We start from the raw sequence: 24,322 nt of genomic DNA, 5'->3' as shown, positions 1-24,322 counted from the left end.
ATTAAACTAAATGAATAACATTGTAATTTATCATAATTAACTCATTCCTGATGCAGTACTGTAACTTCCTAACCAATTATAACTAGTTATAATACAGAATTAAGAGATAAACCTTTTCCTCAGTTAACTATGAACAATATGATTGGCAACATACATATATTAGAAGTATTGCAGATAATATAATTGTTACAGTCTCCCAATACATAATTCCATCATGCTTATCTACCACTTTAAATTGACCTTTTGTATTTACTCCACTTCAGTTCCATCTCATGAGTTTGACAGTTCTATTCACAATTTAGAGTCATCGAGTCACAGAGATATACAGCATGGAAACAGACCTTCAGTCCAACTTGTCCATGTCAACAAGATATCCTATGTAAATTTAGTCCCGTTTGCTAGCAGTTGGCCCATATCCCTCTAAACCTTTCCTATTCATATACTCATCCAAATGCCTTTTAAATGTTGTAATTTTACCAGCCTTCTCCACTTCTTACAGCAGCTCATTCCGTACATGCACCACCCCCGCATGAAAAAGTTGCCCTTAGGTCCCTTTTATATCTCTCCCCTCTCACCTTAAACCTATGCCCTCTAGTTTTGGACTCCCCCACCCTAGGGAAAAGACCTTGTCTATTTATCCTATCCATGCCCTTCATGATTTTATAAACCTCTATAAGGTCACCCCTCAACCTTCGACGCTCCAGAGAATATAGCCCCAGCCTATTCAGCCTCTCCCTTTAGCTCAAATCCTCCAACCCTGACAACAGCCTCATAAATCTTTTCTGAAACCTTTCAAGTTCCACAAAATCCTTTCTATTGGAGAGAGGCCTGCATTGCATGCAGTATTCCAAAACTGGCTGAACCAAAGTCCTGTACAGCCACAACATGACCTCCCAGCTCCTATACTCAGTGCACTGACCGGTAAAGGTAAGCATACCAAATACCTTCTTCACTATCCTATCCACCTGCGACTCCACTTTCAAGGAACTATGAACTGGATTGCAAGGTCTCTTTGTTCAGCAACACTCCCCAGGACCAATTTGTCACACAATAATGTACTCCTTGTGTATATCTGTTAATTAATAACCAGTAAATAATTTTTATTTAATTAAATATCTGTTTGATGTGAAAATACATATGTTTTGTAGATGGAAACTAATAGACTATTAGAACAATAGTAGCTGCTTTTACCACTAATTTTGGTTTTGTTTTATTTATCGCAATACCAGTTCACTACAGATGGTTTCATTCTTGCTGAGCTTCTTTCACTTGTTAAAATTTATTTTGCTATTTTCTATGGGGTATTTTTACATTTTTCATATTTCCAAATCTTATGACTTTTTTTCCAGAAAGTATTGAGAAAAAAGTTGCTTTGAAAGTTGTGTCTTTTTAAAAAAAAGTATATTAGAGTTTTAAAAAGACACCTGGGTGAAATATGGATAAATATGTCAAACTGTTACTGTTTCCTATTGTAAAGTTGATGATAAATAATTTCTTATTTTACTGGACAATTAAATATAGCTTATGTCAAAGGGGCATTTTATTCTTTTCGCACTGAAACAGAGACAATAAAAATCTGGAATGTATACAGGGAGAAAGGATTTTTTAATCGGAATCATGCACAAGCAGCAGAAAGGGGATTCAGAAACATAAAGCAGATTGTCAAAACAGGAGTCAAATAAAAACAAAGTACTGGAGATGCCGATGGAGATCTGAAATAAAAGCAGAAAGAATTAGAACAACGTAATCTTCCAAAGAAGAGTCAAAATGGTCTGAACTCTTTCTCTCCACAGATGCTGCCAAACCTGCTGAGTCGACCAAGCAATTTTGGTTGTTATATCACCAAGTGTCTGCTTCATCCGGTTGGGAGATTGAAGTGAAATACAAGCCTAAGACACAAATATCCGCATAGAGCTGCATCTCAATTATCAATAAATAGATTTTACGAAAATCCAGTACTCCTAGCCGGGAGTGCCAGTTGCAGCGAATGAAGAGTTCGTGTTTGCGTCAATGTTAAACTTGCAATTTAAATCTCGATTAAAGAATACGATTACATATTACTGTGAAATACAGAACGTGATATGGCAATGATTTTAGTTCCAATGTTATAGACACTATTATATCCATTACTGTACAAAGCTCTGGGTAAATTTAAATGTTTAGAGAACAAAAATTATCTTATCCCTATCGTCTCTCATTTTTAATTTTGAAGGAGACTTTAGTGTATTTCCGGGACAGGATTTTAGTAGTTGCAATCAGCTAGGCAACATTAACAGGGTATTTGCTATCTGCTACGGAACTCAGTGCTCAGCCACTTCGAAGGATGCCGTTGTCTGATCAACTAGTCTCGTTAAAGAGGAGAAGCAGTTTCAGGTGGGAAACCTGATCTTGGGCGCTTTTTCTCTCGTTGCTGTATCGCTATTTCAGATTCTTAACTCTCAATGTTTCCCTTTGTTCGCTCCTTATTTAAACGTCGCACTTTTCCTTTCTCCTTCAGGTGAAACTGCTAAATTAGCGCAGGCTTGGCGTTTGAGCATTAGGAACTAAGGATCGGAAACCAAAACAACGTGACGGAGAAACTCAGCAGATCTGGCCAGCAGGTCTGCTAAGACACAGTTAATGTTTTGAGTCCAATGGCTTTTCTTCGGAACTGCAGAATTGGGCTGTGCTTGTAGTCGGAGGTTGGAGTTAGTTGCACACGGCCTGGAAAAACCATGAAAGCTCTCAAGCTGAAGGAATTGGAGAGTTTATTGCAGCAAGTAGATGTGTTTGAGCAGCCGAAGCTACTTCTAGAGCAATATCACACAAGCCCGCATATAGCAGGTAAACGGTGCGAACACTGATCAAAATTACATTTCCTTTAAAATATCGTAAGATGCTGTCGGCATCACGCTGAGATGGTAATGAGAACTAAGAAAATGCTTAATAGATAGCTAACCTTTGAGGGAAACATCGAGACAAGGCATGTTAATTCCCCGGCGCCTATTTTTGATTTGTTATAGCCTGTATTGCTGCATCTATTTAACATCCGTAGTTTCTCCTAATTAGTAAGTGATACTGACTAGTCAACTTCCCTTAGCTCCCATGCCACTCTTGGGTTTCCTTTAATCTGTCCTTTTCACGAACAAAGCTCCTTTCCTCTGAACACCTTGTTCCACCCGCTTGTTCCATCTATTCTCAACAGTATTTTGTATGTTATGTTTACAAGAGAAAAACATAACCTCAGAAATAATACAAGTCGTAGTTAGAGCAAAGAGCTGAATGCACAATCTCTTTCGGGGTGGTAAAAACATTTTAAAAGATACATTTAATGGATGTCCGAAAACATTTCATAACCGATTTTCATTATCGTAGTGTATTCTTTGTTGTAATATGGGCAAAACAGCTCATGAGCCATTGTCTTTTTTGATACAGTTATGGTTCGAGAGAATGGTTAGAGATGATTAAATGTGAAAAATAGATATCGTGTGATTTTGGTTCCCCCGAATGATCCCACATCAAAGGACATTTTTGATCATAACATAAAATTTATTCACTAAGATTATAGTAGATCTTATTGCAGTCTCAACTTTGCTGTTTCTGTCCCACTTCCAAAAGTGTCAACTTATTTGTCTATCTAACTCAGCCTTGAATAAATTCAGAGACCAAGTTTCCAATGCTTTCTAACATAATCCTACATACATTGATCACTGCGGGAGAAAAAGAATAATTTCTGTTTTAAAAGAGAGACATCATATTTTTAAACTGCATCAGCTAGTGTTAGTCTGCTCTCAATACATATTATGACCATCTCAGTTGATGGTTTGGAAAGCTAAATAATTCGCACTTTTTACTTTAATGGAACAAAGATTTGGGTGGTACTGGGTTAACGATCATTGATGGCATTGTTGTAGCTGACTCCTTCAGAAGATGAAAGAAAGTAAAGGAGCAAATCAGTTGCTGTAGCATTTTAACAAACAGAGGGCCCACAGAAGAAGCTGAAAGTTTCTAAATCTCATTGTAAATTATTCAGATTTCTTTTAATGGTAGATGCAGAGTGAAGTTGGAATTCGTTTGAGGAGCAGTGTGTCTACTAGCAGGTTTTCAATTAAACCAGTAACTGAGGAGCTGAAATTTGACCAAGAACTGGCAAGTTGATTCTGTAGTCCACGTCTTGTTAATCTCTTGCTCAACTCAATTTGAATCCCTCCAGTCTAACTACCATTTTACTCAATCCAACAACAGCTTGGTCAAAGTTATAGTTGATATTCTTTGTGACTGTGCTATCTCTCTTCAATGCTCTACTACATTGGCTACCACAGATAAAGCTGTAATCTTTTGTCCACCTCTTGTCCATGTGGTTTTATTGCTAGCAATCTGAAAGAGTCAGTGTTGGTAGACACCAGAGGTGAAAGAGTAATGAACTATTCTAAACTCCCTGTTCTTCTTCATTAACCCTCAACGTCATTTTCATGCAATCAGTTTTGATACACAAACTGACAACATCCTCTTGTGATGCTATATCCGCCTGTGCTGCCATCTATCATCAAGTCAGTAAAAAGTTATAATCACTTGCATTCTACCAAAAACATAATTTTAAGCTCCCACTATTAACTCTGCTGTTTTGCCTCAAATAACAATAATTTTAAAACCTTGGATATTGCTCAGCTTAATGCTGAGATTTAAACTCTATGTTCTATAAATTATCTGAACCACATGTTTCCAACTAACATAATCGCACACGTCAGTGCTTCTGCTATTGATACCTACATGTGTGCTTTTTTTTCACCTAGACACTTTCCTCTAATGGTCTCTTTGCTGGTATTCAATTCATTGACTCAAACTTTTTCAAAATGCATTCATTTGGAAAAAAGATTTGGCATCTACTGGCTTTGCCAGTACCGTGTACAGCTTGCAATTTGATTGATCTGCCAGCATATTGTGTAACATTTCATCAATTACTACATGATTTCTTTCTCTCAAACTACTGTTGAACAGACTGTGGCAGTGTTCATTACTACCTCTAAGTTTATACACTTCCTTAAACTTAACATTTGAACTTCTCCTCTGTTATCTGTTAGAAATTCCAATGGCATTCCAAGAGCCATGCCAACTCTCTTTTCTATAACCTTATCGACTGTTTGTCGTTTGACCTTGTTATTTATTACTGTATATAAGTTGAACCCAGTCATCACATCTACAAAACGTCAGCTAAATATTTTGATCCTTATCTCATAGTTTCAGGTCCATAGCCAGCATTTCATTAAATTCTTTTCTAACATGATTGTGACAACTGGGTGCAGTTGTACCTTCTGATATTTAGTAAGCATATCATATTGACGTGATTTTTTTTCAACAAGAGTTTCATATTCTTTATCCACAACTCCAGCATCCTTCAGCAGCATCTTTTTTTTGTGAAGAAGGGTGGAAAATTGTCGATGTAACTTCCAGATAATCCTCTTGATAGCCAGAGTCGACTCCAGAGAAATTTTTTTTAAACTTTTCTGCAAGAGGACTTAGCTTCCTCAACAATGTCCTCATCCAGTGTATTGTAAATTTATGGCTTTACTAAAGACAAATGTCTCATCATTTTCCAAATGCAGTATCATCTTTGCTTTTTTCCATCAAAGACTTAATTAGCATTAACTGTATGTCACTTGGGCTACATCAGTGCTGACGGAAGGATATATTTCAGCTATTTCCCACAGTAGGACTACACTTTATAAGCCTAAAGCAGGTAGTGCTTTCAAATTCAACAAGGATCTGAAAAGTTAGGTGACCATCTGATTCTCAACATGACCGAACATTTATAATCAAGGACAAGATAATTAACAATACTTAAGTCCACCACATTTTCAGAACAACTAGGTTAGGATCTATGTTAGCATGCATCTTCCAGAAGCATAGTAGAATTGAAACATACAATTTGCACTTATATTTTATAAAGCTAATGTGAAATTATAAAACTGGCAATTTGCGAAGGAACTCACTTTGATATATGCTACATTCAAATTTTTTTTACTGTACTTAAAATGATATCATTTCATAAAATGAATGTTAATTATCTTCTCATTTTAGCACATATGCTGTATACCATACACACAACATTCGATGACATTAAGAGTAAGTTGATTGGAGATCTGGGGTGTGGATGTGGAGTTCTAAGTATTGGAGCAGCTATGCTAGATGCGGGGTATGTGAATTGCAAAATGCAGTCATCAATATGTACTTGTAAAATAAAACTAGTAATTTAAGTAACATGACAATGTCCCTTAAACCATCTGCGGTAATTATCATTATACAGCTATGTTATTTAGCAGATTTGTTTGAATATAAAATATTGCAATTTTAAATATGGATATCAGTGTACAGGTATGTTTTCTAGTAAGGTTAGCTTGAATGACCGTTACCTCAATTTTTTTTGGAATTAAAGTTAAATGCTATTACTTCAGCTTAGATTTAAAATAACTTACATCTCCTCACACTATCGCAAAGAACTTCACAACTAATTACTTCTGTTTGCAGTTGCTGATGTAGATAAATACAGCAGCCAATCTTTGGCATAGCAACATTCCATGAACAAGAAGTGAAATGAAATTAACTATTAATCCTCCAGAAAGCTGTTTGCTGAAGGATAGATTCGAATCTATATTACCCACTTTGTATAAGTATTTATTTAGAGATTACATGAATGCACTTCCTAACCCAACAATCATAATTTATTTGTCTTTTTCTAAGAATATAAATGAGCCCCCCGTTAGTGCCCATTTCGTGCACACAACTAAAGATGTTTAATATACAGTTAATGTGAACAACCATTTTTTGGATTGATGTTGGCCAGGCCATCAAAAAAACTTGCTACCTTTCTGATAGTATGAGATCTTGGTCACAAAGACAGAACTCAATTTAACATTATTCTCCCCAAAAAATGTCAGTTCTGCAAATACAGCAATCCATTATCACTGCAATGTGCCAAAATAGATTGGATGCTAAAGACATTATGACTACTAAATGAGAATGCAACCTAATGATTAAAGCCCTTTAGAAGAATGGCTATATGGTGAACTGAATAGCCTCCTTCTATGCTACATCATTGTATGATTTAATCTGGTGGAAGTGGCAAACCCAGAATTAATAGTATCCATAGACATTTCTCTTTAGCAGAGGATCGATCTTTTTAAGATGTTAGCTGACATATTTTGTGATTAAACATTTTTACAGTAGTACTACTTCAAAGACTAGAGTAGTTTTATAACAGAAACAAGAATAGAAATTGCTGGAAAAGCCCAGCAGGTCTGGCAGCATCTCTGGAGAGAAACCAGAGTTAACGTCTTGGATTGAATGACCCTTGAGGCCTGAGGAAGGGTCACTCAACCCAAAACGTGAACTTTGATTTCTCTCCGCAGACGCTGCCAGATCTGCTGCGCTTTTCCAGAAATTTCTATTTTTGTTTCTGATTTACAGCATCCACAGTTCTTTCAGCTTCCATTCAGTTTTAGAAGAGGCATGAATGAACAGTTTGAATCTATTTTCTTGCTTTGTTTTATTTCTAACTTTTCCATGTCCAGTAGTCTGCACTTGTTTCATATTTCATGAAGGGTAAATCATGCCTGACAAACTTAATACAGGTCTTTGAGGAGGTAACAAATAGGATAAAGGGAAACAAGTTGATGTAATATATTTAGATTACAAAATTGGCTAATTAACATAGACTTCAGATAAGGGGGCATTTTCAGAATGGCAACCTATGAATAGTGGAGTGCCACAGGGGTAAGTGCTGAGGCCACAATTATTTACAATACAGATTGATGACTAGGATGAGAAAGGTAAATATACTATTGCCATTGTGTATTATTGCCTTCCCACCTATTTTTGTCATCCATGAGTGGTGAAGATAGCAGTTTGTAGAAAAATTGAGATTTTCTTGTGAGGAGCGGTTGAGCAGGTTGAGTTTATACTCGTTGGAGTTTAGAAGAATGAGAGGTGACCTTTTAGTAATGCCAGATTCTTAGGAGGCTTGACAGGTTGTTTCCCCACTGAGAGAGTTTTGCCCTAGAGGCCATAATCTGAGATTAAGGGACTGCCCACTTAAGGAGGAGTTTCTCCTGAGCATAGTGAATTTGTGGAATCCTTTACTAGAGAGAACCAGAGAAGGTGGTTCAACATATGAAGGCAGATTTTTTTTTTTAATATGGAAATCAAAAGTTATGGGAAAAAGGCAGGAGTATGGATTTGAAAATTACAGGGATTTCTGCTATAATGCGTTTCATTAACGCAAATTGGCTGTAACGTGATTGATGAATAGTGGATGCTATTTGGATATTGCAAACTTTCTGCTGTACAGGTATAGCGATTTTCTATAGCAATTTCCCTATAACACAAATTTCCATGGCGATTTTCTATAACTCGAGGTCACACAAGAATGCAACTATCGTATTATAGGAGAAATACCTGTATCAGATCAGCCATGATCTCGTTGACTGGCTGAGCAGACTCAGCAGGCCGAATGGCCTACTTCAGCTCTTATGTCTCATGGTCCTGTTTATTTTTTCAGTATTACAATTGGAATACTAAACTTACATAAAAATTTAGAGAATTGCTCATCTAATACTACATAACATGTTGTAATTTAGCTTATTTGACTAGAAACTGCAAACCCCAGCTTGTCTGCTTTTGATCCCTTTTCTCTCCCAGCCAAATTAAAGCTGGTGTTTTCACTGTTGGTCCATTCTCCAGTACAGGTTCTTGATGATTTAGTAATTGTAATACTTAAAAAGCCTACTTCAGCTCCTATGTCTCATGGTCCTGTTTATTTTTTTAAGTATTACAATTACTAAATCATCAAGAACTGCTTTTCTAATGCTACATAACATGCCGTAATTTAGCTTATTTGACTAGAAACTGCAAACCCCAACTTGTCTGCTTTTGATCCCTTTTCTCTCCCAGCCAAATTAAAGCTAGATGACTTAGTCATTGTAATACTTAAAAAGCCTACTTCGGCTCCTATGTCTCATGGTCCTGTTTATTTTTTAAGTATTACAATGACTAAATCATTTCGCTTTAATTTGGCTGGGAGAGAAAAGGGATCAAAAGCAGACAAGTTGGGGTTTGCAGTTTCTAGTCAAATAAACTAAATTACAGCATGCTATGTAGCATTAGAAGAGCAATTCTCTAAATTTTTCTGTAAGTTTAGAATTCCAACTGTACCTGCTGTTTAAAGTTAATATATATCCAACTTTTAGTGAAATTAAGGTTATTTGTCTCAAAGTACATTTGAACGATTTCCTGGAAAAGCCATTCTTAGGCTGGTCACAAATCTGTAAATAATATGAATAATTTAAAATTGTACAAACAAACTCAACAGTGACAATTTCAAGTTAAGGATAAACCTATACAAATTTATAATGTACTTAACCACAGCAACTAAGAATCAACACAAAAGAAACATTTTATGTCCAACTGAATGATTTTCATCTTTTGCAGATTATGCGTTGGATTTGATATTGATGAAGGAGCTCTCAACGTATTTAACAGGAATGTAGAAGAATTTGAATTGGCCAATGTTGACATGGTTCAATGTGACATCTGTTCAATAACGACTGGCAAATTATCAAAGACTTTTGACACAATAATTATGAATCCACCATTTGGAACAAAACACAAAGGTATATTGAATTTTGGGTTCATGTAGTGTACTTAAAATATTTAAATACAAAGTTGAGATTTTGTTTCTCCATAGTTTTGTGGTTAGAAATGTCTTCCAGTAGAAGTTTGTGTGTAGCAATGCATCCATCAAGCTGTTACCGTATTGTTAACATTAGACTTATACTGTACTTCAGTATTTATGAAGCAATTTAGTTAACACCTCTTGCATTTTGCATCATGATCTCAATTTTCATAAATTATGCAACCAGGTGTTAAAGTCTTTTCATGTTTCACACAATCAAATTTAGTTAAATAGATAATACATATTAAACAGGAAGCAAAATGGTAGAAAACAGGACTGAAAATATTTGCCAACCATAACTCACCAATGGTAAATTCCAGTCATGCACAGTATATGGTGACAATCTAAGCCAGAGCCTAGGTAGCATCATAAAATTCCACAATATTTTCACCTCCAGGATCTAGATTAAAATTCACTCAACTAAAAGGCAGATTGATAAACACATTTTACCTTTATGTTTTTACAAATTTGCTTAATAAGCAGCTTAGTTTCAATTGTTTGTCACATTGCACACACTAATTGGCCACCACTACAAGCTAGAACTATTTTGTGTAATTAATGTCCATTTTGATGGTCTTACTATACCCAAACACTTTAGACAATTAAATGCTTTGGAAAGCTGGTCCTAAAAAACCATAGTGGCCAATTTGTGTACAGTGAAGTGCTATGATCTGCAATAAGACATCTTAAGATCTCTTTCTTGGTAATGTTGGTGGTTGAGAATCAGAACTTCTCAGCTGTTTCTTGAACAGTACAACATATTTTTGTATCCACTATAATGATAGAAAGAGGCACAATCTCGTATCATCTCCAACAATTAGCACTCCCTAAATACTACACAAATGTATTTCACAATAAGCAAATGCATAACAAAACCACAATACTGCAACAAACGTTGTCTTCAGATGGCAAGTCAAACAGAGACTCCGTCTTCTGTCAGGTAAGTAAAAAGTTTCTTGCATCTATTCAAAACACTTCTCCCGCTGTACTGACCAATACTTATTTTTAATCAAAACCTGGAAAAATAGATTGCATCACTTTGCTGTTTTTGGGAACTTGCTGTGCACAACTAGCGGCCATACTTGTCTATATAAAACTGAATGCAAAATAAATTAGTTAACTTTGCAGTGGTTTGAAATGTGAAAGATTCCTATATTAGTTTTTTCTCATTTGATCAAGTAGTTATCTTGTAGAAACGGAGATACTGAGTGCTCATTGGCTGACTGACCTTGGGAGAATCAAATCTAATGTTCTTCTCACCCCAAAAAATTTCCTCCGAATGCACGCAATTGAGAAGCAACAATACATATAGGACAATTGCAGTTTTGCAAATGCCATCCGACAGCTAACTCAGATTCGTATCAAATGTGGCTCACAGCTAAGATATATCCTGTGAGGAAGGATTCTAGGAAGGGGATAAGCCAACGACAGTGAACTAGGGAAGTTTAGAAAAGCATCAAATTGAAAAAAAAATACATATAATGTAGCAAAGCTTAGTGGTAAGCCATATTATTGGGAACAACAAAAGACAACCAAAAAAAAGAGAAAAGAACCGGAGGGCAAACTTTCAATTAATATCGTGTTGGATAGCAAGAGTGTCTTTAAGTATATTTTGGAAAAAGAGAAGCCAATGTGAAGAAAGGCCTCTCAGAGGATGAGGCTGGGAAATAATTTTGGGGAACGAAGAAATAGCCGAGGAGTTGAATAAATTCTTTGCATTGTCTTCATAGTAGAAGACAATAATAGCATTCCAAAATTACTAAGTTATCAAAGCATATAATTTAGTTTCTTACTCGCTTAAATCAAAATTATTTAAGAATTACTCAATCCCATAACAAATTTTAGTCAAGTGAGCTACAATCAAATATAGCCAAGGTTCTCACTGAATAATGAAACATCTAATTTCTGTTTTCCTCAAAAGGTGTGGACATGACATTCCTCAAAATTGCTTTAGATATGGCTAGAACAGCTGTATATTCTCTACACAAAACATCAACTAGAAATGTAAGTGAATGTAATTTGATTTTCTGCAACCAAATAACTACTTTGCAGATGGGTTTCAAACTGTTTGCATTGAAGAAAACATATTTCAAATCTTTGATGTGTTATAGCATGCAGAACATTTAAATTTTATAGCACCTGCACTAATGTAAAAGTGTCAACTTTCACACTAACCTAAAACTAGATTGGATCAATTATCTCAATTCAAGCTTCATTTACATTCTTCATGTTAAGTGCCAGAGAAATGTTACACTTAATCGGACATTTCCAGAACTCAGTCCAGTAGATGTGTTGAGCGTCCATTACAGAAATGATCCATTCATTCCAATTTGTCTGTATCAGCATTTAAGCTCCACAGTTAATCGTATCAGCATCATTTTCATGTATCTAATTAGCTTCCCTTTAAATGCACCTGCTATTTAACTTAGGGTAGCGTGTTTTACATTCTTGGGGCTTTGGGTAAAGAATTTTATTCTGAATTCTCTATTGGATCTATTACTGACCAATTTATATTCATGACCTCTACTTTTGGACCCTGCAAATGGAAACATTTTCCCTATGTCTACTTCATCAAACCTGTTGATTGTTCAAAGACCTCTCATCAGGTCATCCCTCTGCCATCCTTCATGTGAGACCCAATTTCTTCAACCTTTCCTGTTCTGTAAAATTAGAGTTTGCTAGCATCCTTGTGAATTTCCTCTCCATTGCCTCTATCTCCTTTTTATAATGTGGGCTATGTGAGTGCTCGAAGTGTGATTTTTCATAAACCATTTGCTTTTCTGTCTTTAGTACTTCATCCAGTTAGCTCATCCAACAATTGTTTTTGATACTGAATTGGTGCAGCCACATCAACCTAACTGGAGCATCAAAAATGTATTATCCTGCAAAACAAATGTCAGTCACCATTCAGCAGTTGGCATTATAAACTCAGCATAAATTAATGATTGAACATCAGACTTTAGCACTATCAAATTGTATAGTGCAGCATTTAGCTGTGAAATACATCAGAGTGACCTTGATATGCTATGCAGATATGATTAAAAATGGCTATTTATTGCATTGCAATAGTCTCATCGCAAATGTATACATACCAGAGGGAGAATTTTCATAAAATAGGTATCTGGTACTTTCACTGGAAAGTGCATATGATCATCCAGTGACAACAAGCTGAGCCACATACATAATGCCCAACATGCAACTACCTTACTTGAGTAGGCAACCTCAAATACAAATAATGGCCACTTAAAACGGTCATCACAAATGGAGCTGTGACCTGGTGTAAATTCAATGCCTTCAAGAGAAAGACAAATTTGAACAACTTCAGCCTAAGGGAAATTAATTCTAATAGCAAATGCTGTAAACTTAGAAGGCTAGAAGGCTAAAAGGCTATGAGAAATTTTGTACAAAGTGTTTGGTTTCACATGTACTTTTATAAAGTGTTCATTTCCTTTGTAGCATATTCAAAAGAAGGCTGAAGAATGGAAGATAAAGATGGAAGTAATTGCTGGTAAGAGATACTAGTTCACTTAAATTACAAGTTAATTTTCTTGTATTTGCAACGTAAATCAATATGCTGATTTAAAGCCAATTTGTTCCTAAACTAATTTGCAAGAGAGCCTTGTACATTTTACAAAATACTTGATCGATAATTAGTCAGGCACTATTGAGATTTGATTAGTGTCAAACCATATTTACCATTATACAGACGAGAAATCAGCTTTCTAAGTATTCATTTATAATTAAAATGTGAATTCAGGTAACAAAGAGAATGTTGAAAGTACTCGGCAAATCAAGCAGTAACTGTGGAGGGAAACAGTTTTAGTGTTTTAGTCCAGTAGCTATTCTCCAGAACCCAAAAAAAGGAGAGGTAAAGGAAAGAATAAAAGGGAAGGTCTGAGGATGGAAAGCAAGAATATTAAACAACTAAAGATAATGGTCCAAAGCCAAAGGTAGTAGAAATGGGAGAAGAAATGGATCAATACATTTAAGAGGGAATAGCAGAATCAGCAACAGCTATTATCTGTTAATAAAAATGCAGCACAGGTGACAATCTGAAATTGTTTAACTCTAGGCAGTTGTAAAATGCTGATTGACAACTCAATTATATAAACATCCTTAATGTATCGGAACACCACCCCCCCCAAGGAAATTCATGAGAGCATTATAAAACAATGGATAATGCACAGTCATAAAAGGAGAGATTTGTTCAAAAGCAAGCTGCAAGAAACATCTTAAACAAAAGGTAAAGAGGCAGAAGAGGGAATTTCAAAGCTTGGGGTTGAGACAATTGAAGATATAGCTACCAACTGTAGCGGTTATAATTGGGAAAACAGAACAGATTACAATTCAAGCAATACAGATACTTTGGAAGGTTGTGGGACTGGAGGAAACAAGAGGAACAAAATAGATATGAAAACAGTAGAGGAATCTCCAGAGATGTCCATGACCCTGTCAGGCACCAAATTAGATTTCTAAATTTACTTTGTCTTTTAACAGAGCTGAGATATGACCTACCAGCATCATATAGATTTCACAAGAAGAAATCAGTAAGTTTGTTCAAGTTCCTAAATGCATGTTGAATGAGTCACAATCTCTGATTTCAATCAAGACTTGAGCACGAAGGAGATTTTGTGAAATGTAAGGAAAGTTGATGCCTTCATGAGGGAGTTTGTGAAGTGAATGCAATGACAGCAGAGCTCCTCATCTTTGGTATTAAAAATTGCCAATTTTTATTCTAGACCCAATCAGAATCTGAAAGTGCTGGAAAGAGCAGATTTCTCTCAATTTCCAGCATGTGCAGTATTCCAAAGAGGAGTCCTATTAGACTCAATGGTAACTTTTTTTTTTAATTCAGGGATGTTGGCATCACTGGTTGGGCAGCATTTATTGCCCATCCCTAGTTGCTGTTGAGGAAGTGGTGGGGTGCGGCTTCCTTGAACTGCTACAGTCCATGTGCTGTAGGTAGACCCACAAGCCCCGTAATTCCAGTATTTTGACCAGCAACATAGTTCCAAGTCAGGAGGGCAAATGGCTTGGAGGTAAACTTACAGGTGGTGGTATTCCCAAGTATCTGCTGCCCTCCTCTTTCTGGGCAGAAAAGTGTTCACGTGCTTGGAAGATGCAGTCTAAGGATCTTTGGTGATTTTCTATTGCATTTTCTAGTGATGGAGGTAGTGGATGTGGTGCCAATCAAGCCAGATGCTCTGTCCTGGATGGTGTCAGACTTTAACTGACACTTGAACAACAGTCATACAGCCAAGTGGAAAGTATTCCATCACACTCCTGACTTGTGCCTTATAAGATGGTGGAGTTGCTTGCTGCAGTATTCCAACCCTCTGATCTGCTCTTGTAGCCATAGTATTTATATGTTAAGTCCAGTTGAATTTCTAGTAACCCCCAGGGTGTTGATAGCGGAGGATTCAGTGAAGGTAATGCCATTAAATGTAAAGGGCGATGATTAGATTGGCTCTTGATGGTCATTGCCTGATACTTCTGTGGCACACATTAGTTGCCATATGACAGCCCAAGCCTGGATGTTGACCAGGCCTTGTTGCATTTGAACGTGGCCTGCTACAGTCAAGCGGAACCACAAAGTCTGACCTTTATGATAGAGGGAAGATCACTTCTGAAGCAGCTGAAGATGGTTGGGCTTGGGACACCACTCTGAAAAACTCCTGACTGACCTCCAACTATCACAACCATCTTCCTATGTGCTAGGTACGAGTCCAACCAGAAGAGAGTTGTCTCACCACACTCCCACCTAACTCCTGGTTGATTGATTCCAGTTGTGCTAGGGCTTCTTGACAGCGCACTCTCTCAAATGTGGCTTTGATGTCAAGGGCTGTCACATGATGAAACTCTGGTTTAAAGAGGTGTATTTTGTCCAGCTCTTGCTTAATGCAGAAAGGTTTAAAGAGATACACAGAGCAATTTGCTCAAAAGCCAATAAACAGCTTGTTAGGCCTGTTTTTGAGAAAAAAGTTGGGACAATGGAAATAGCCTGAATAGGATCAAGCTCCCATGGAACCAGGATTTTTAATTTTAGCTTTCAGCAGTTGCTGGAATGTCTTATTTCTCTGTTAGAGCTAAAAGTTGGGTTTCTCTTCCGGCTGCTAGAATTGATTGTGAGATAATCTGTCTTGCCAAGGATGTAGTTTAGGATGTTAGTACATTGGAAGAGTTAACTAATTGTTAATAAGCATTTTCATAATTACAGTTGTTCCAACTTTTTCTATTTTAACTGCAGTGTCAAAATAAAGTGTTTTGCTTCTGGAACACAATGCCTTACTTACCTTTTAAAGTATGGAAAAGTTAGGGTCTAGGCTATCTTAATATATTCTGAAGGGGTTTGATCTGGTCCATAACACCTCACTTCTGGAATTCAAACTCTTGTACCCAGTCATTAACCTGGGATTCTGGACTACTCATCCAGTGACATTACCACGACCTCCCAACAAGTTAACACATTTGGCAGAATTCTAGATTAATTCAAATATACATATGGTAGAATATGACCACTCCAGTCTAGATGTAACAAAGGCATAAGTAAAAGGGTTTCAAATGAGCAAAATCAGGTGAAGTTGGAATAGACAGTAACACTAATGCAGAAATAAAAGGTCAGAAGCTCAGCTGTGACACCAAGATTGCAAACAGATTGCCTTAATCACTCTCTGGCCACAACCCAAGCTAGTAGCTGGGAAAAGTTTGAGGGATAGGGAACATTGGCATCATGTCTTCCCATTACTTGATAGGCAGAAATGTCCTCCAATTAATTGATATGTTGGACAAGCAGTCTGAATTTAGCATCACATCTGACTCAAAACTTCTGCTAAGGTAAAGTGGGTAATGTCATATGACAACTGCAGCACATACACAAGGAATAAGAAGGAGCCAAAGACAGAAGTGATGTGGGCTGGGCTGGGCAGGGCAGGGGAGGATGAGAAGACATCGAATGATGCTTAGTCTTATGGTAATGGTATTAGAATGGTATCTCTGTCCAAAGCTGCAGGCCAGTAAAGAACTAGAAATGAAAGCTTGCTTTGGTCAGTGGTTTTGGCTTAAGAAATATATGAAATTACTGTTTGGCTAATCAACCTGCAGACAAATTTACACTAGGTCAAGATCAAAGCCTTTATGTAATTCAAAATGATGTTTTATTCAATAATTTGCAGACTATTTACATTAGTACAATATTAAGACTAAAACTGTCAAACTTCCAAGGTATTAGTATCAATTTTGTGTACATAATCTCTGCAAGGAAATGAATAAACAGCCAATAAAGTAAACCAATCTTTTAGCAAAAGTAAAATGTTTTCTTAAAAAACACCTACATAAATCTTAACTGCATGCTTATAAGGCATCTTCAAATATACAGTTTATTTTTTTTTACATTCTAGATTGACATTGAAGTGGACTTCATACGGTTTTCGTTTAAATAAATTCCATCCCTCTGGAAGATATTCAATGGAGGCAATGCAGAGGCCAAAATTAAATATAGTTAAAACACCTTGGATCAGGCCATGTGGTAATTTCGTTTGGTTTACAGGTCAAATTGAATCCTACTGATCATCAACTTGATCTTCTGTTTTCAGTTGTTTTGCTGCAGGCTCATCTACAGTTACAGTTTCTTCAAGGGTTCTCTTCTTTGGACTGGTGACAGCTACAACAGATCAAACAAGGCAGTTAAAAACATTTGAGAACAAAATTTAAATATTTCCAGCATCTGTATAGACAGTGTATAACAGCTAATTTTATTACAGAAAAGTTTCAGGCTAAATAATTTTATAGAATCCCCTCAAAAGCTGAATAAAAATTGGTAGTTCACCTGGCATTGGCAAGTACCAGGAACAACAAACGGCATAACCTGCGCAGAGTCCTCCTCAAGCATTAGAGGAATTCTGCCAGAATTGAAAGCTCCCTCCTAGAGCTGGTCAAATGATTAACCTGACATCTATATTCAACAATGTAGCACTCATCTTCCAACACCAAAAATCACAGGGTATATACTGTGCTTGAGATAAGTGGTACACAATCAAGGGTGGTCCTGCTAGTGCCCATAGATTCTGGACCCACAACATCACATGGCATCAGATGAAACATGGGCAACAAAAGTGATTTACAATCCACCTCACCTGAGTTTATGAATCAATGACACCACCGTTGTGCCAAATAGCCTCAGGATAAATCTAGCAGAAAATGAGACATCCAAAAAGACAGGTAGTTCACCAGCAACAGAACTACATTTCACCATATGTAACTTCAAGGCTCAGCTACCTCACTAGGGATCTTGTGGCACATTATTAATGTCCCTACCTCTGGACCAGAAGGCCAGGTTCATATCCCACTGAAACAATCAAAGGTTCTTACAGCTTACTACTTCAAGGCAGGGTTTAACAAGGACTGCAGGCTTGCATTCAAGCAGAAACAGCCATACCTAGATAAGTTATAAACTCAGGATTACATGCATGATACACAGAAGCAACATGTGCTAGAAAAAAACAATTCCACAGCCAATGAGATCAAATGTTTGTATTTGTGTCAGATCAAGTCACAAATGGTGACCAGTTTGATTGACTGGCAGAAATGGTTCCACTTGGCTGATTCCATTTGCAAACAGTCATCTGAAAATGCTGAATGAATGATCCAAACATGCCCGTTGGCCTCACTGAAATAGCAAGAACTGCAAATGCTAGAGTCTGAGTCAAACAGTGGGGAGCTGGAGGAACAGTAGCTCAGGCATGATCAGTTCAGGCTGGTCAGGCACGGCCTCATGATGTGTCCAGCATAAGTAGCCATCAAGTTAATTTCCTTCAAGCTATTCCAGTAAAACTAAATGTAAGCATTTATCCAATAATGAGAAAAATGCCTAAGTCGGTATAGTCAAGGAAAAGAAGGACAATTCCAGTCAAGCAATTCAGATTGTGAACCCATTCACATTCCTTCCCTTTCTTCTAGTTTTACTTGTTACATTCTGTCACCTTTATCCCTCTCCCCTCCCACTCTACATCAGCCCTGAAGAGTCATCTAGATTCGAAACTTTAGCTTGTTTTCTCTCCATGGATGCTGCCTGACCCACTTTGATCTCCAATTTTTGTTTTCAGTACACATTCCAGCATCTGCAGTAATTTGCTCCTAAGTTACCAACCCAGTACTCTACTCGAAACTAATGAGTAGTGTTGGTGATACCAGCAAGTGGCACTTAATACTCATGGACACTCATTTTGGATTTGACTAGAACCATCTTGCTCCATACCTCATTACAGCCTTAGTCCAAATACTGATCAGAGAACAGAATTTGAGGACAAAATCAAGGAGTTTCAAAATTTTTGGCTCCACACTGTGCCAGCATTGTGCTTTTATCAGACATGTCAACAATGTGGCTGTGAGCCAGAGACAAACTCTTTGGCAGAGTAACTGACCCAAGTTCCAAAGCTCATTCGCCGTTTACAAGGCACAATTCAGGAGTGCAAGTGAATACCCCATTTATCTAGATTTGAGATTCCAATTACCACACAGGATGCTTGACAACAATTACAAAGAAGCCTACTTGATCAGCACCAGCAGTCTGTACCATGCACACTAAGCAACTTATTTGAACCTGCCTTCAACACATTCAAATCCATGACTTTTTTTTAAAATGGCAATGACAGAAGCATACTGCAAATGCCACAACTTTCAACCTCCCTTCTAAGCAACTCAACATCCTGTCTTTGAACAATAAAACTTTTCATTCACTGTCAAAAATCCTGCAACTCCACCCTTTATACATGCACCCACATCAGATGGGCTGCAGCAGTTCCAGACAACTCATTACCATCAAGGGCAATTAGAACTCAACAATTAATACTGGCTGATATCTGCATCCCATGAATAAATTCAAACAAAACCAGGTAACCACATTCTGTTTGGGTCAAAAATCCATATCCCAGCAGTTTATTCAAGATTGACAATTTGCACTTACTAATTTCTTTCGTTTGTTCCACTCCCTCATCACCATCTTCATCTTCACTCTCAAATGTTGTTTTCTTGCCTTGGAACTGCACCCTTCGTCGACCCGAACTTCTCTTACCACCTCTTCGAGCTGTAAGCAAACAAGTCTTAGTATTGTTTAAAAACATTCAGAAAATGTCAGCTGTCAAACATGCACCATCGCCATTAAAGTTTTACCTTTGGTCCTTTGCTTGTTCGATGACTTCTGCTGATCTTCTAATATCTTCTTCAAAATTGTTTTCTCCTCTTCACCATCTACCGTTTCCCAAGTGACATCTTTATCTCTCAATTGCAGTTTTCCTCCATGGGCTTCTTTTGCCTTTTCAAATGCTTCCTTTGCATTGGTTTTAAAAAGGATATTCCCCTATAAAGCACACAATTAATCCTTACAGTAGGAAAGTTAAACAGAATCAACTGAATAACTTGAAGTCATTTTTACCTCTTTAGCACCCCTTATAAAATCTATCCACTGTATTTCACCATGATTGGAGAAAATTTCATGAATATCTTCTCTGCATGTCTGATCAGCAAGGTCACCAGCAAACTTCAGCAAGCACCCAGTTTTTTCCTTGAAGGATTTCTTTGGAAGAAAAGAACATTTAATATTTCCATGCCTTCCATCTCATTTTGAAAATGCTACTTAAGAGCTAACCTGTACATCAGATCAGAAGATATAATTTAGTAACTTCGAATGCAGAGAAACATCTTGCAAGTCTCAGTCAATTATAAGAGGGAAAATTGTACAAAGTCAGCAGGGAGACTTATTATACCCTTGTCAACATTTGCTGATTGGTTTGCTGTGTGCAGCTGCTTGATGCATTGAGGTTCAAAGAATAAGGCACACACAATGCATAAGAAATCTGCTTCTACATTTGTTCCTAGTGCTGTGTGTCTGATGGGCTGTACACTTGTAAAATTTAGTCAGAACATCAACAATTCTTCAAAGAAAAATTCAGCTATCTTCACAGAAGATGAAATGAGAAAATTAAAGGAACAGTTCAGACATTCCTAGGTCACACATGATCAGCACCTCAAATCCATATTCCTTGATACCTAAACTCAATAGTGTCCATTTCATTGATCTACAAGCCAAAAATCTGAGGAGTTCAGACTTCCTGTGTCAAGAATATTTCCCAATTTCATTTCTACAAAATGTAGCTCTAGTAAAAGTAACATTTGGATTGTTTATTAATGGTTGTCCCAAGTAAAAAGGCAGAATATGCTCAACTAAGTTAAAAAACTTAAGTGAATTATGAGCCAAAACATGGACTGCAGTGAATGGCATATTAAGACTTTGTAAAACTGAAGAGACTTATTGAAAAATTGCTACTACAGAATAAGCTAGTTATTGGAGTGTATCTGGTGCATAACTAGGGTTATTCTTCGCCAAGATTCAAAATACTTTAGCAACTGATGGCAAAGTTAATTTTTTAAAACATACAAATAAAATAACTAGGGGAAACAGCTTTGACTTATTAGAAGTAACCATAAGGACAGTTAGACCACAGAAAAAAATTCTAACAATTGGTAGCAATTATTGGGTATGGTGTGGTTATTACAGAGACATGGCTCCAAGTGGATCAGAGCTGGGAACTAAATATCTAAAGATATGCATCCAATCAAAAAGAATGGCAGAGGAGGCAGGGTTGCCTTGTTAGCAAAAAATGAAATTAAATCAATAGGCAGAAGTGGTGTAGAGTCAGAAGGCACAGAATCTGTTAGAGTAGAGTTGTGAAACCACAATGGTAAAAAAAAATCCTGACAGGAGATGTGTACAGTCCTCCTAGCAGTAGTCAGGATGTGGGGAGGAAATAAATCAGAAAAAGGCATACAAGAAAGGCATCATTACAATAGTATGAGGGACATCAATATGCAAGTGGATGGTGGGGGTGGAAATCAGGTTGGCAGCAGATCCCAGGAAAAATAATTCTGGGTATTTTTTTTTCCCCAAGGAGCTTACTACATAAAGCCCACTAGGGAACAGGGATTTCTGGATTTGGTGCTGTGTAATAAAGGCAGATTTCATTAGAAAGCTTAAGGTGGAAGAACCCCAAAGGGACAATGACGATAAGATGACAGAATTCATCCTGCAGTTTGAGACAGAATCTTAAATCAGCTGTAAAGATATTAAAATTATGGAAATGTAACTAAAGACATGAGGGAGCAACTGGCCAGAGTTGGTGGGAAGAGGAGCCTAGCAGAGAAGATTATGGAGCAGAAATGGCAGGAGTTTGTGGGTAATTCAGGGAGGCACAGAACCTGATCAGAGAGGAAAAATCATACTAAGGGGAAGACAAGGCAACCATGGCTGCCAAGAGAGTCAAGGAAAGCATAAAAAGGGGAGAGGGGGTGGTGAACGGTTGTTTTTGGGACTGGAAACTCGTGACCAGGGTTGTTCCACAAGAATTGGTACTGGATCTATTTATATAAATGATCTGGCGAACATAGGAGGCATGATTAGTAAATTTGCAGATGACACCAAAATTGGTGGTATTGTGGACAACGAAGGTGGCTAAGATTACAAAAAGATCTTGATCATTGGGTCAATAGGCTGAGGCAAGGCAGATGGAGTTTAATTTGAATAAATGCAGTATTACATTTTGGTACAACAAGCAAGGGCAGGACTTGTATAACTAATTGTAGGGCCTGGAGAAGTGTTGCAGAACAGGGAGACCTAGGTTCACATACATAATTCTTTGACGCTTGTGTCACATTTGACAGGGTGGTTAAAAAGGCATTTAGCATACTTGCCTTCATTGCTCAGACCTTTGAGTATAGGAGTTGGGACATAATGTTGAGGTTGTACAGGATGTTGGTAACGCCTCTTCTGGAATATTGTGTGCAGAATACTGAGAGGCCTGGATAGAGAGTGAGTGAAAGCAGAGATGATGTTTCACTAGAAGAGAAACAAGAACCCAAGGACACAGCCCCAGAGTGAAGGCACGACCTTTTCGAAACAAGAGAAGGAGGAATTTTCTGCAGCCAGAGGGTGGTGAATCTGTGGAACTCACTGCCAGACAGCTGTGAAGGCCAAATTATTGTGTATAATACAGATATAGGTTCTCAACTGGGAAGGGAATGAGGGCTGTGGGGAGAAGGCAGGAGAATGTGGCTAAAGTTTCTCAACCCCAATCAAATGACCTAATTTTACTCCCATGTGTTATGGTCTAATGTTCCAAACATCCTCTTTATGTACAGCTGCATCCACTTTGTCAACTAGAAGACCAGACAACTTACCATCTCAGACACAGCAGGATCACCTGCATGGCCTTTCTCACTAAGAGGAGGAAAAAAGTAAAGCAGAATGGTCACTAAATTTCAATGGAAATGGCTTGTAAAACATGGCTAATTCACATTCCCTCAGCACAGCTAGCAATAAACCCGCTGAGTAGAATCAATCCCAAGCTAGAGATATAGCTAACACCACTATGGAAAACAACTTCTCAAAATTTGATCTCAACCCATGGCCTCTAAACCCCTACTACCACCCCAATTTCATAGCCACAGTTGATTCTTTCCCTCATCTGTATCTCATTCCCTTGCCCAACCCCAAAAGTATTGATAATTAAATGATATACTCAAGTGCAGAATGCAAACAGTACACAGTATTCATAGAATTGTCAAATTCATAATCACTCACTTGTTTTTTGCTGTTTTACGTTGCTTCCTTTCTTCAGCTTTCTTTACAAAATAAGATTCTCTTCAAGAAGAAACCGAACACAAGTGAATTCTAAGTATTGATCTATTCAGATCACACTTCCAAGTTATTTGAAGACAAATACACACATTTTACTCATTACAGAAATTGGACACTTGTGCCACTTATTTGAAGAAGCACCAAAAATGCAATAAGTTCTGTAAATTTGCCATAAACTAAGCATTTAACTTCGAACCTCAAATTCATTGAGGGCAGATTGCACAATGCTAGAATACACTTTGTTGCCAGAGAAAATCTTCAGCATGTTCAGTTATGAAGCAGCCAGTGTAAAAAGTTAAATAGGTGAAAAACCTGAATTACATGCTGTTGAATATTCTCAAATTTGGTAGAAAAATCCAAATCTATGGTTCAATTCATAAATTTGCATTTAGGAGGGCAATTACAAAACAAACCAAACTTCTCACCGAATTGCCCGATTCTGATTAAAGTATTCTGCAAAAAAGAACTTGAATAATATTATAGCTTAAAAACTTTGTCCTAAAGTAGTATTGGGATTTGTATATTAGCATTTTAATTTATAGTTTTATGAAATATTAGCTCAGAATACCATCAACTGCACATTTAAATACATCAAACTTTTCAGAAAGAACACTTTAGAAGCAAAGGAGACTGACTACAACAAGAAAACATTGCGTTTACAAAGTACACATGACCCACTTGGTGGGCTTAATAGTTATTGGACTTGAACACAGACAACACAGAACACAAATCCCTTGCCTGGAATAACAGCCTTTGCCCACCCTCTATTTTCTCAGAAATCATCCCCAATGACCACAGCTAAAAACCCACCGGAGACCTCATCACCACAGGGTAAAGTGTTACTACAGGGAGAAGTCATCATTGGTACAGCCTAATTTCTTTAAAAAATTCCAGAATTCTGGAATCTATGACCACTGTCTCCAGACAAA

The 24,322-nt window shown here is 37.3% G+C and overlaps 2 protein-coding genes across 2 annotated transcripts; one reads left to right on the top strand and one right to left on the bottom strand.

Moving 5' to 3' along the window:
* Positions 1 to 180: 180 nt before the first annotated feature.
* On the top strand, positions 181 to 19,881 carry mettl5 (methyltransferase 5, N6-adenosine). The gene is made up of 8 exons (XM_048599527.1): positions 181 to 2,373; positions 2,498 to 2,823; positions 6,058 to 6,172; positions 9,463 to 9,644; positions 11,628 to 11,710; positions 13,163 to 13,214; positions 14,204 to 14,253; positions 17,104 to 19,881. Exons 2-8 carry the CDS (start codon positions 2,715 to 2,717, stop codon positions 17,143 to 17,145), a joined length of 633 nt encoding a protein of 210 aa, XP_048455484.1. The 5' UTR covers positions 181 to 2,373; positions 2,498 to 2,714; the 3' UTR covers positions 17,146 to 19,881.
* ssb (small RNA binding exonuclease protection factor La) lies at positions 16,838 to 23,421 on the bottom strand. Its single transcript, XM_048599528.1, has 6 exons — positions 23,337 to 23,421; positions 22,934 to 22,973; positions 20,136 to 20,276; positions 19,874 to 20,060; positions 19,668 to 19,787; positions 16,838 to 17,366 (listed from the first exon to the last, which is right to left on the bottom strand). Exons 2-6 carry the CDS (start codon positions 22,934 to 22,936, stop codon positions 17,266 to 17,268), a joined length of 552 nt encoding a protein of 183 aa, XP_048455485.1. The 5' UTR covers positions 22,937 to 22,973; positions 23,337 to 23,421; the 3' UTR covers positions 16,838 to 17,265.
* Positions 23,422 to 24,322: the final 901 nt, after the last annotated feature.

This window comes from Rhincodon typus, chromosome 7, assembly GCF_021869965.1.
Source record: "Rhincodon typus isolate 14 chromosome 7, sRhiTyp1.1, whole genome shotgun sequence".
NCBI lineage: Eukaryota > Metazoa > Chordata > Chondrichthyes > Orectolobiformes > Rhincodontidae > Rhincodon > Rhincodon typus.
The sequence above is the reverse complement of the archived record's forward strand: the minus strand, read 5'-3'. Positions and strand labels throughout refer to the sequence as shown.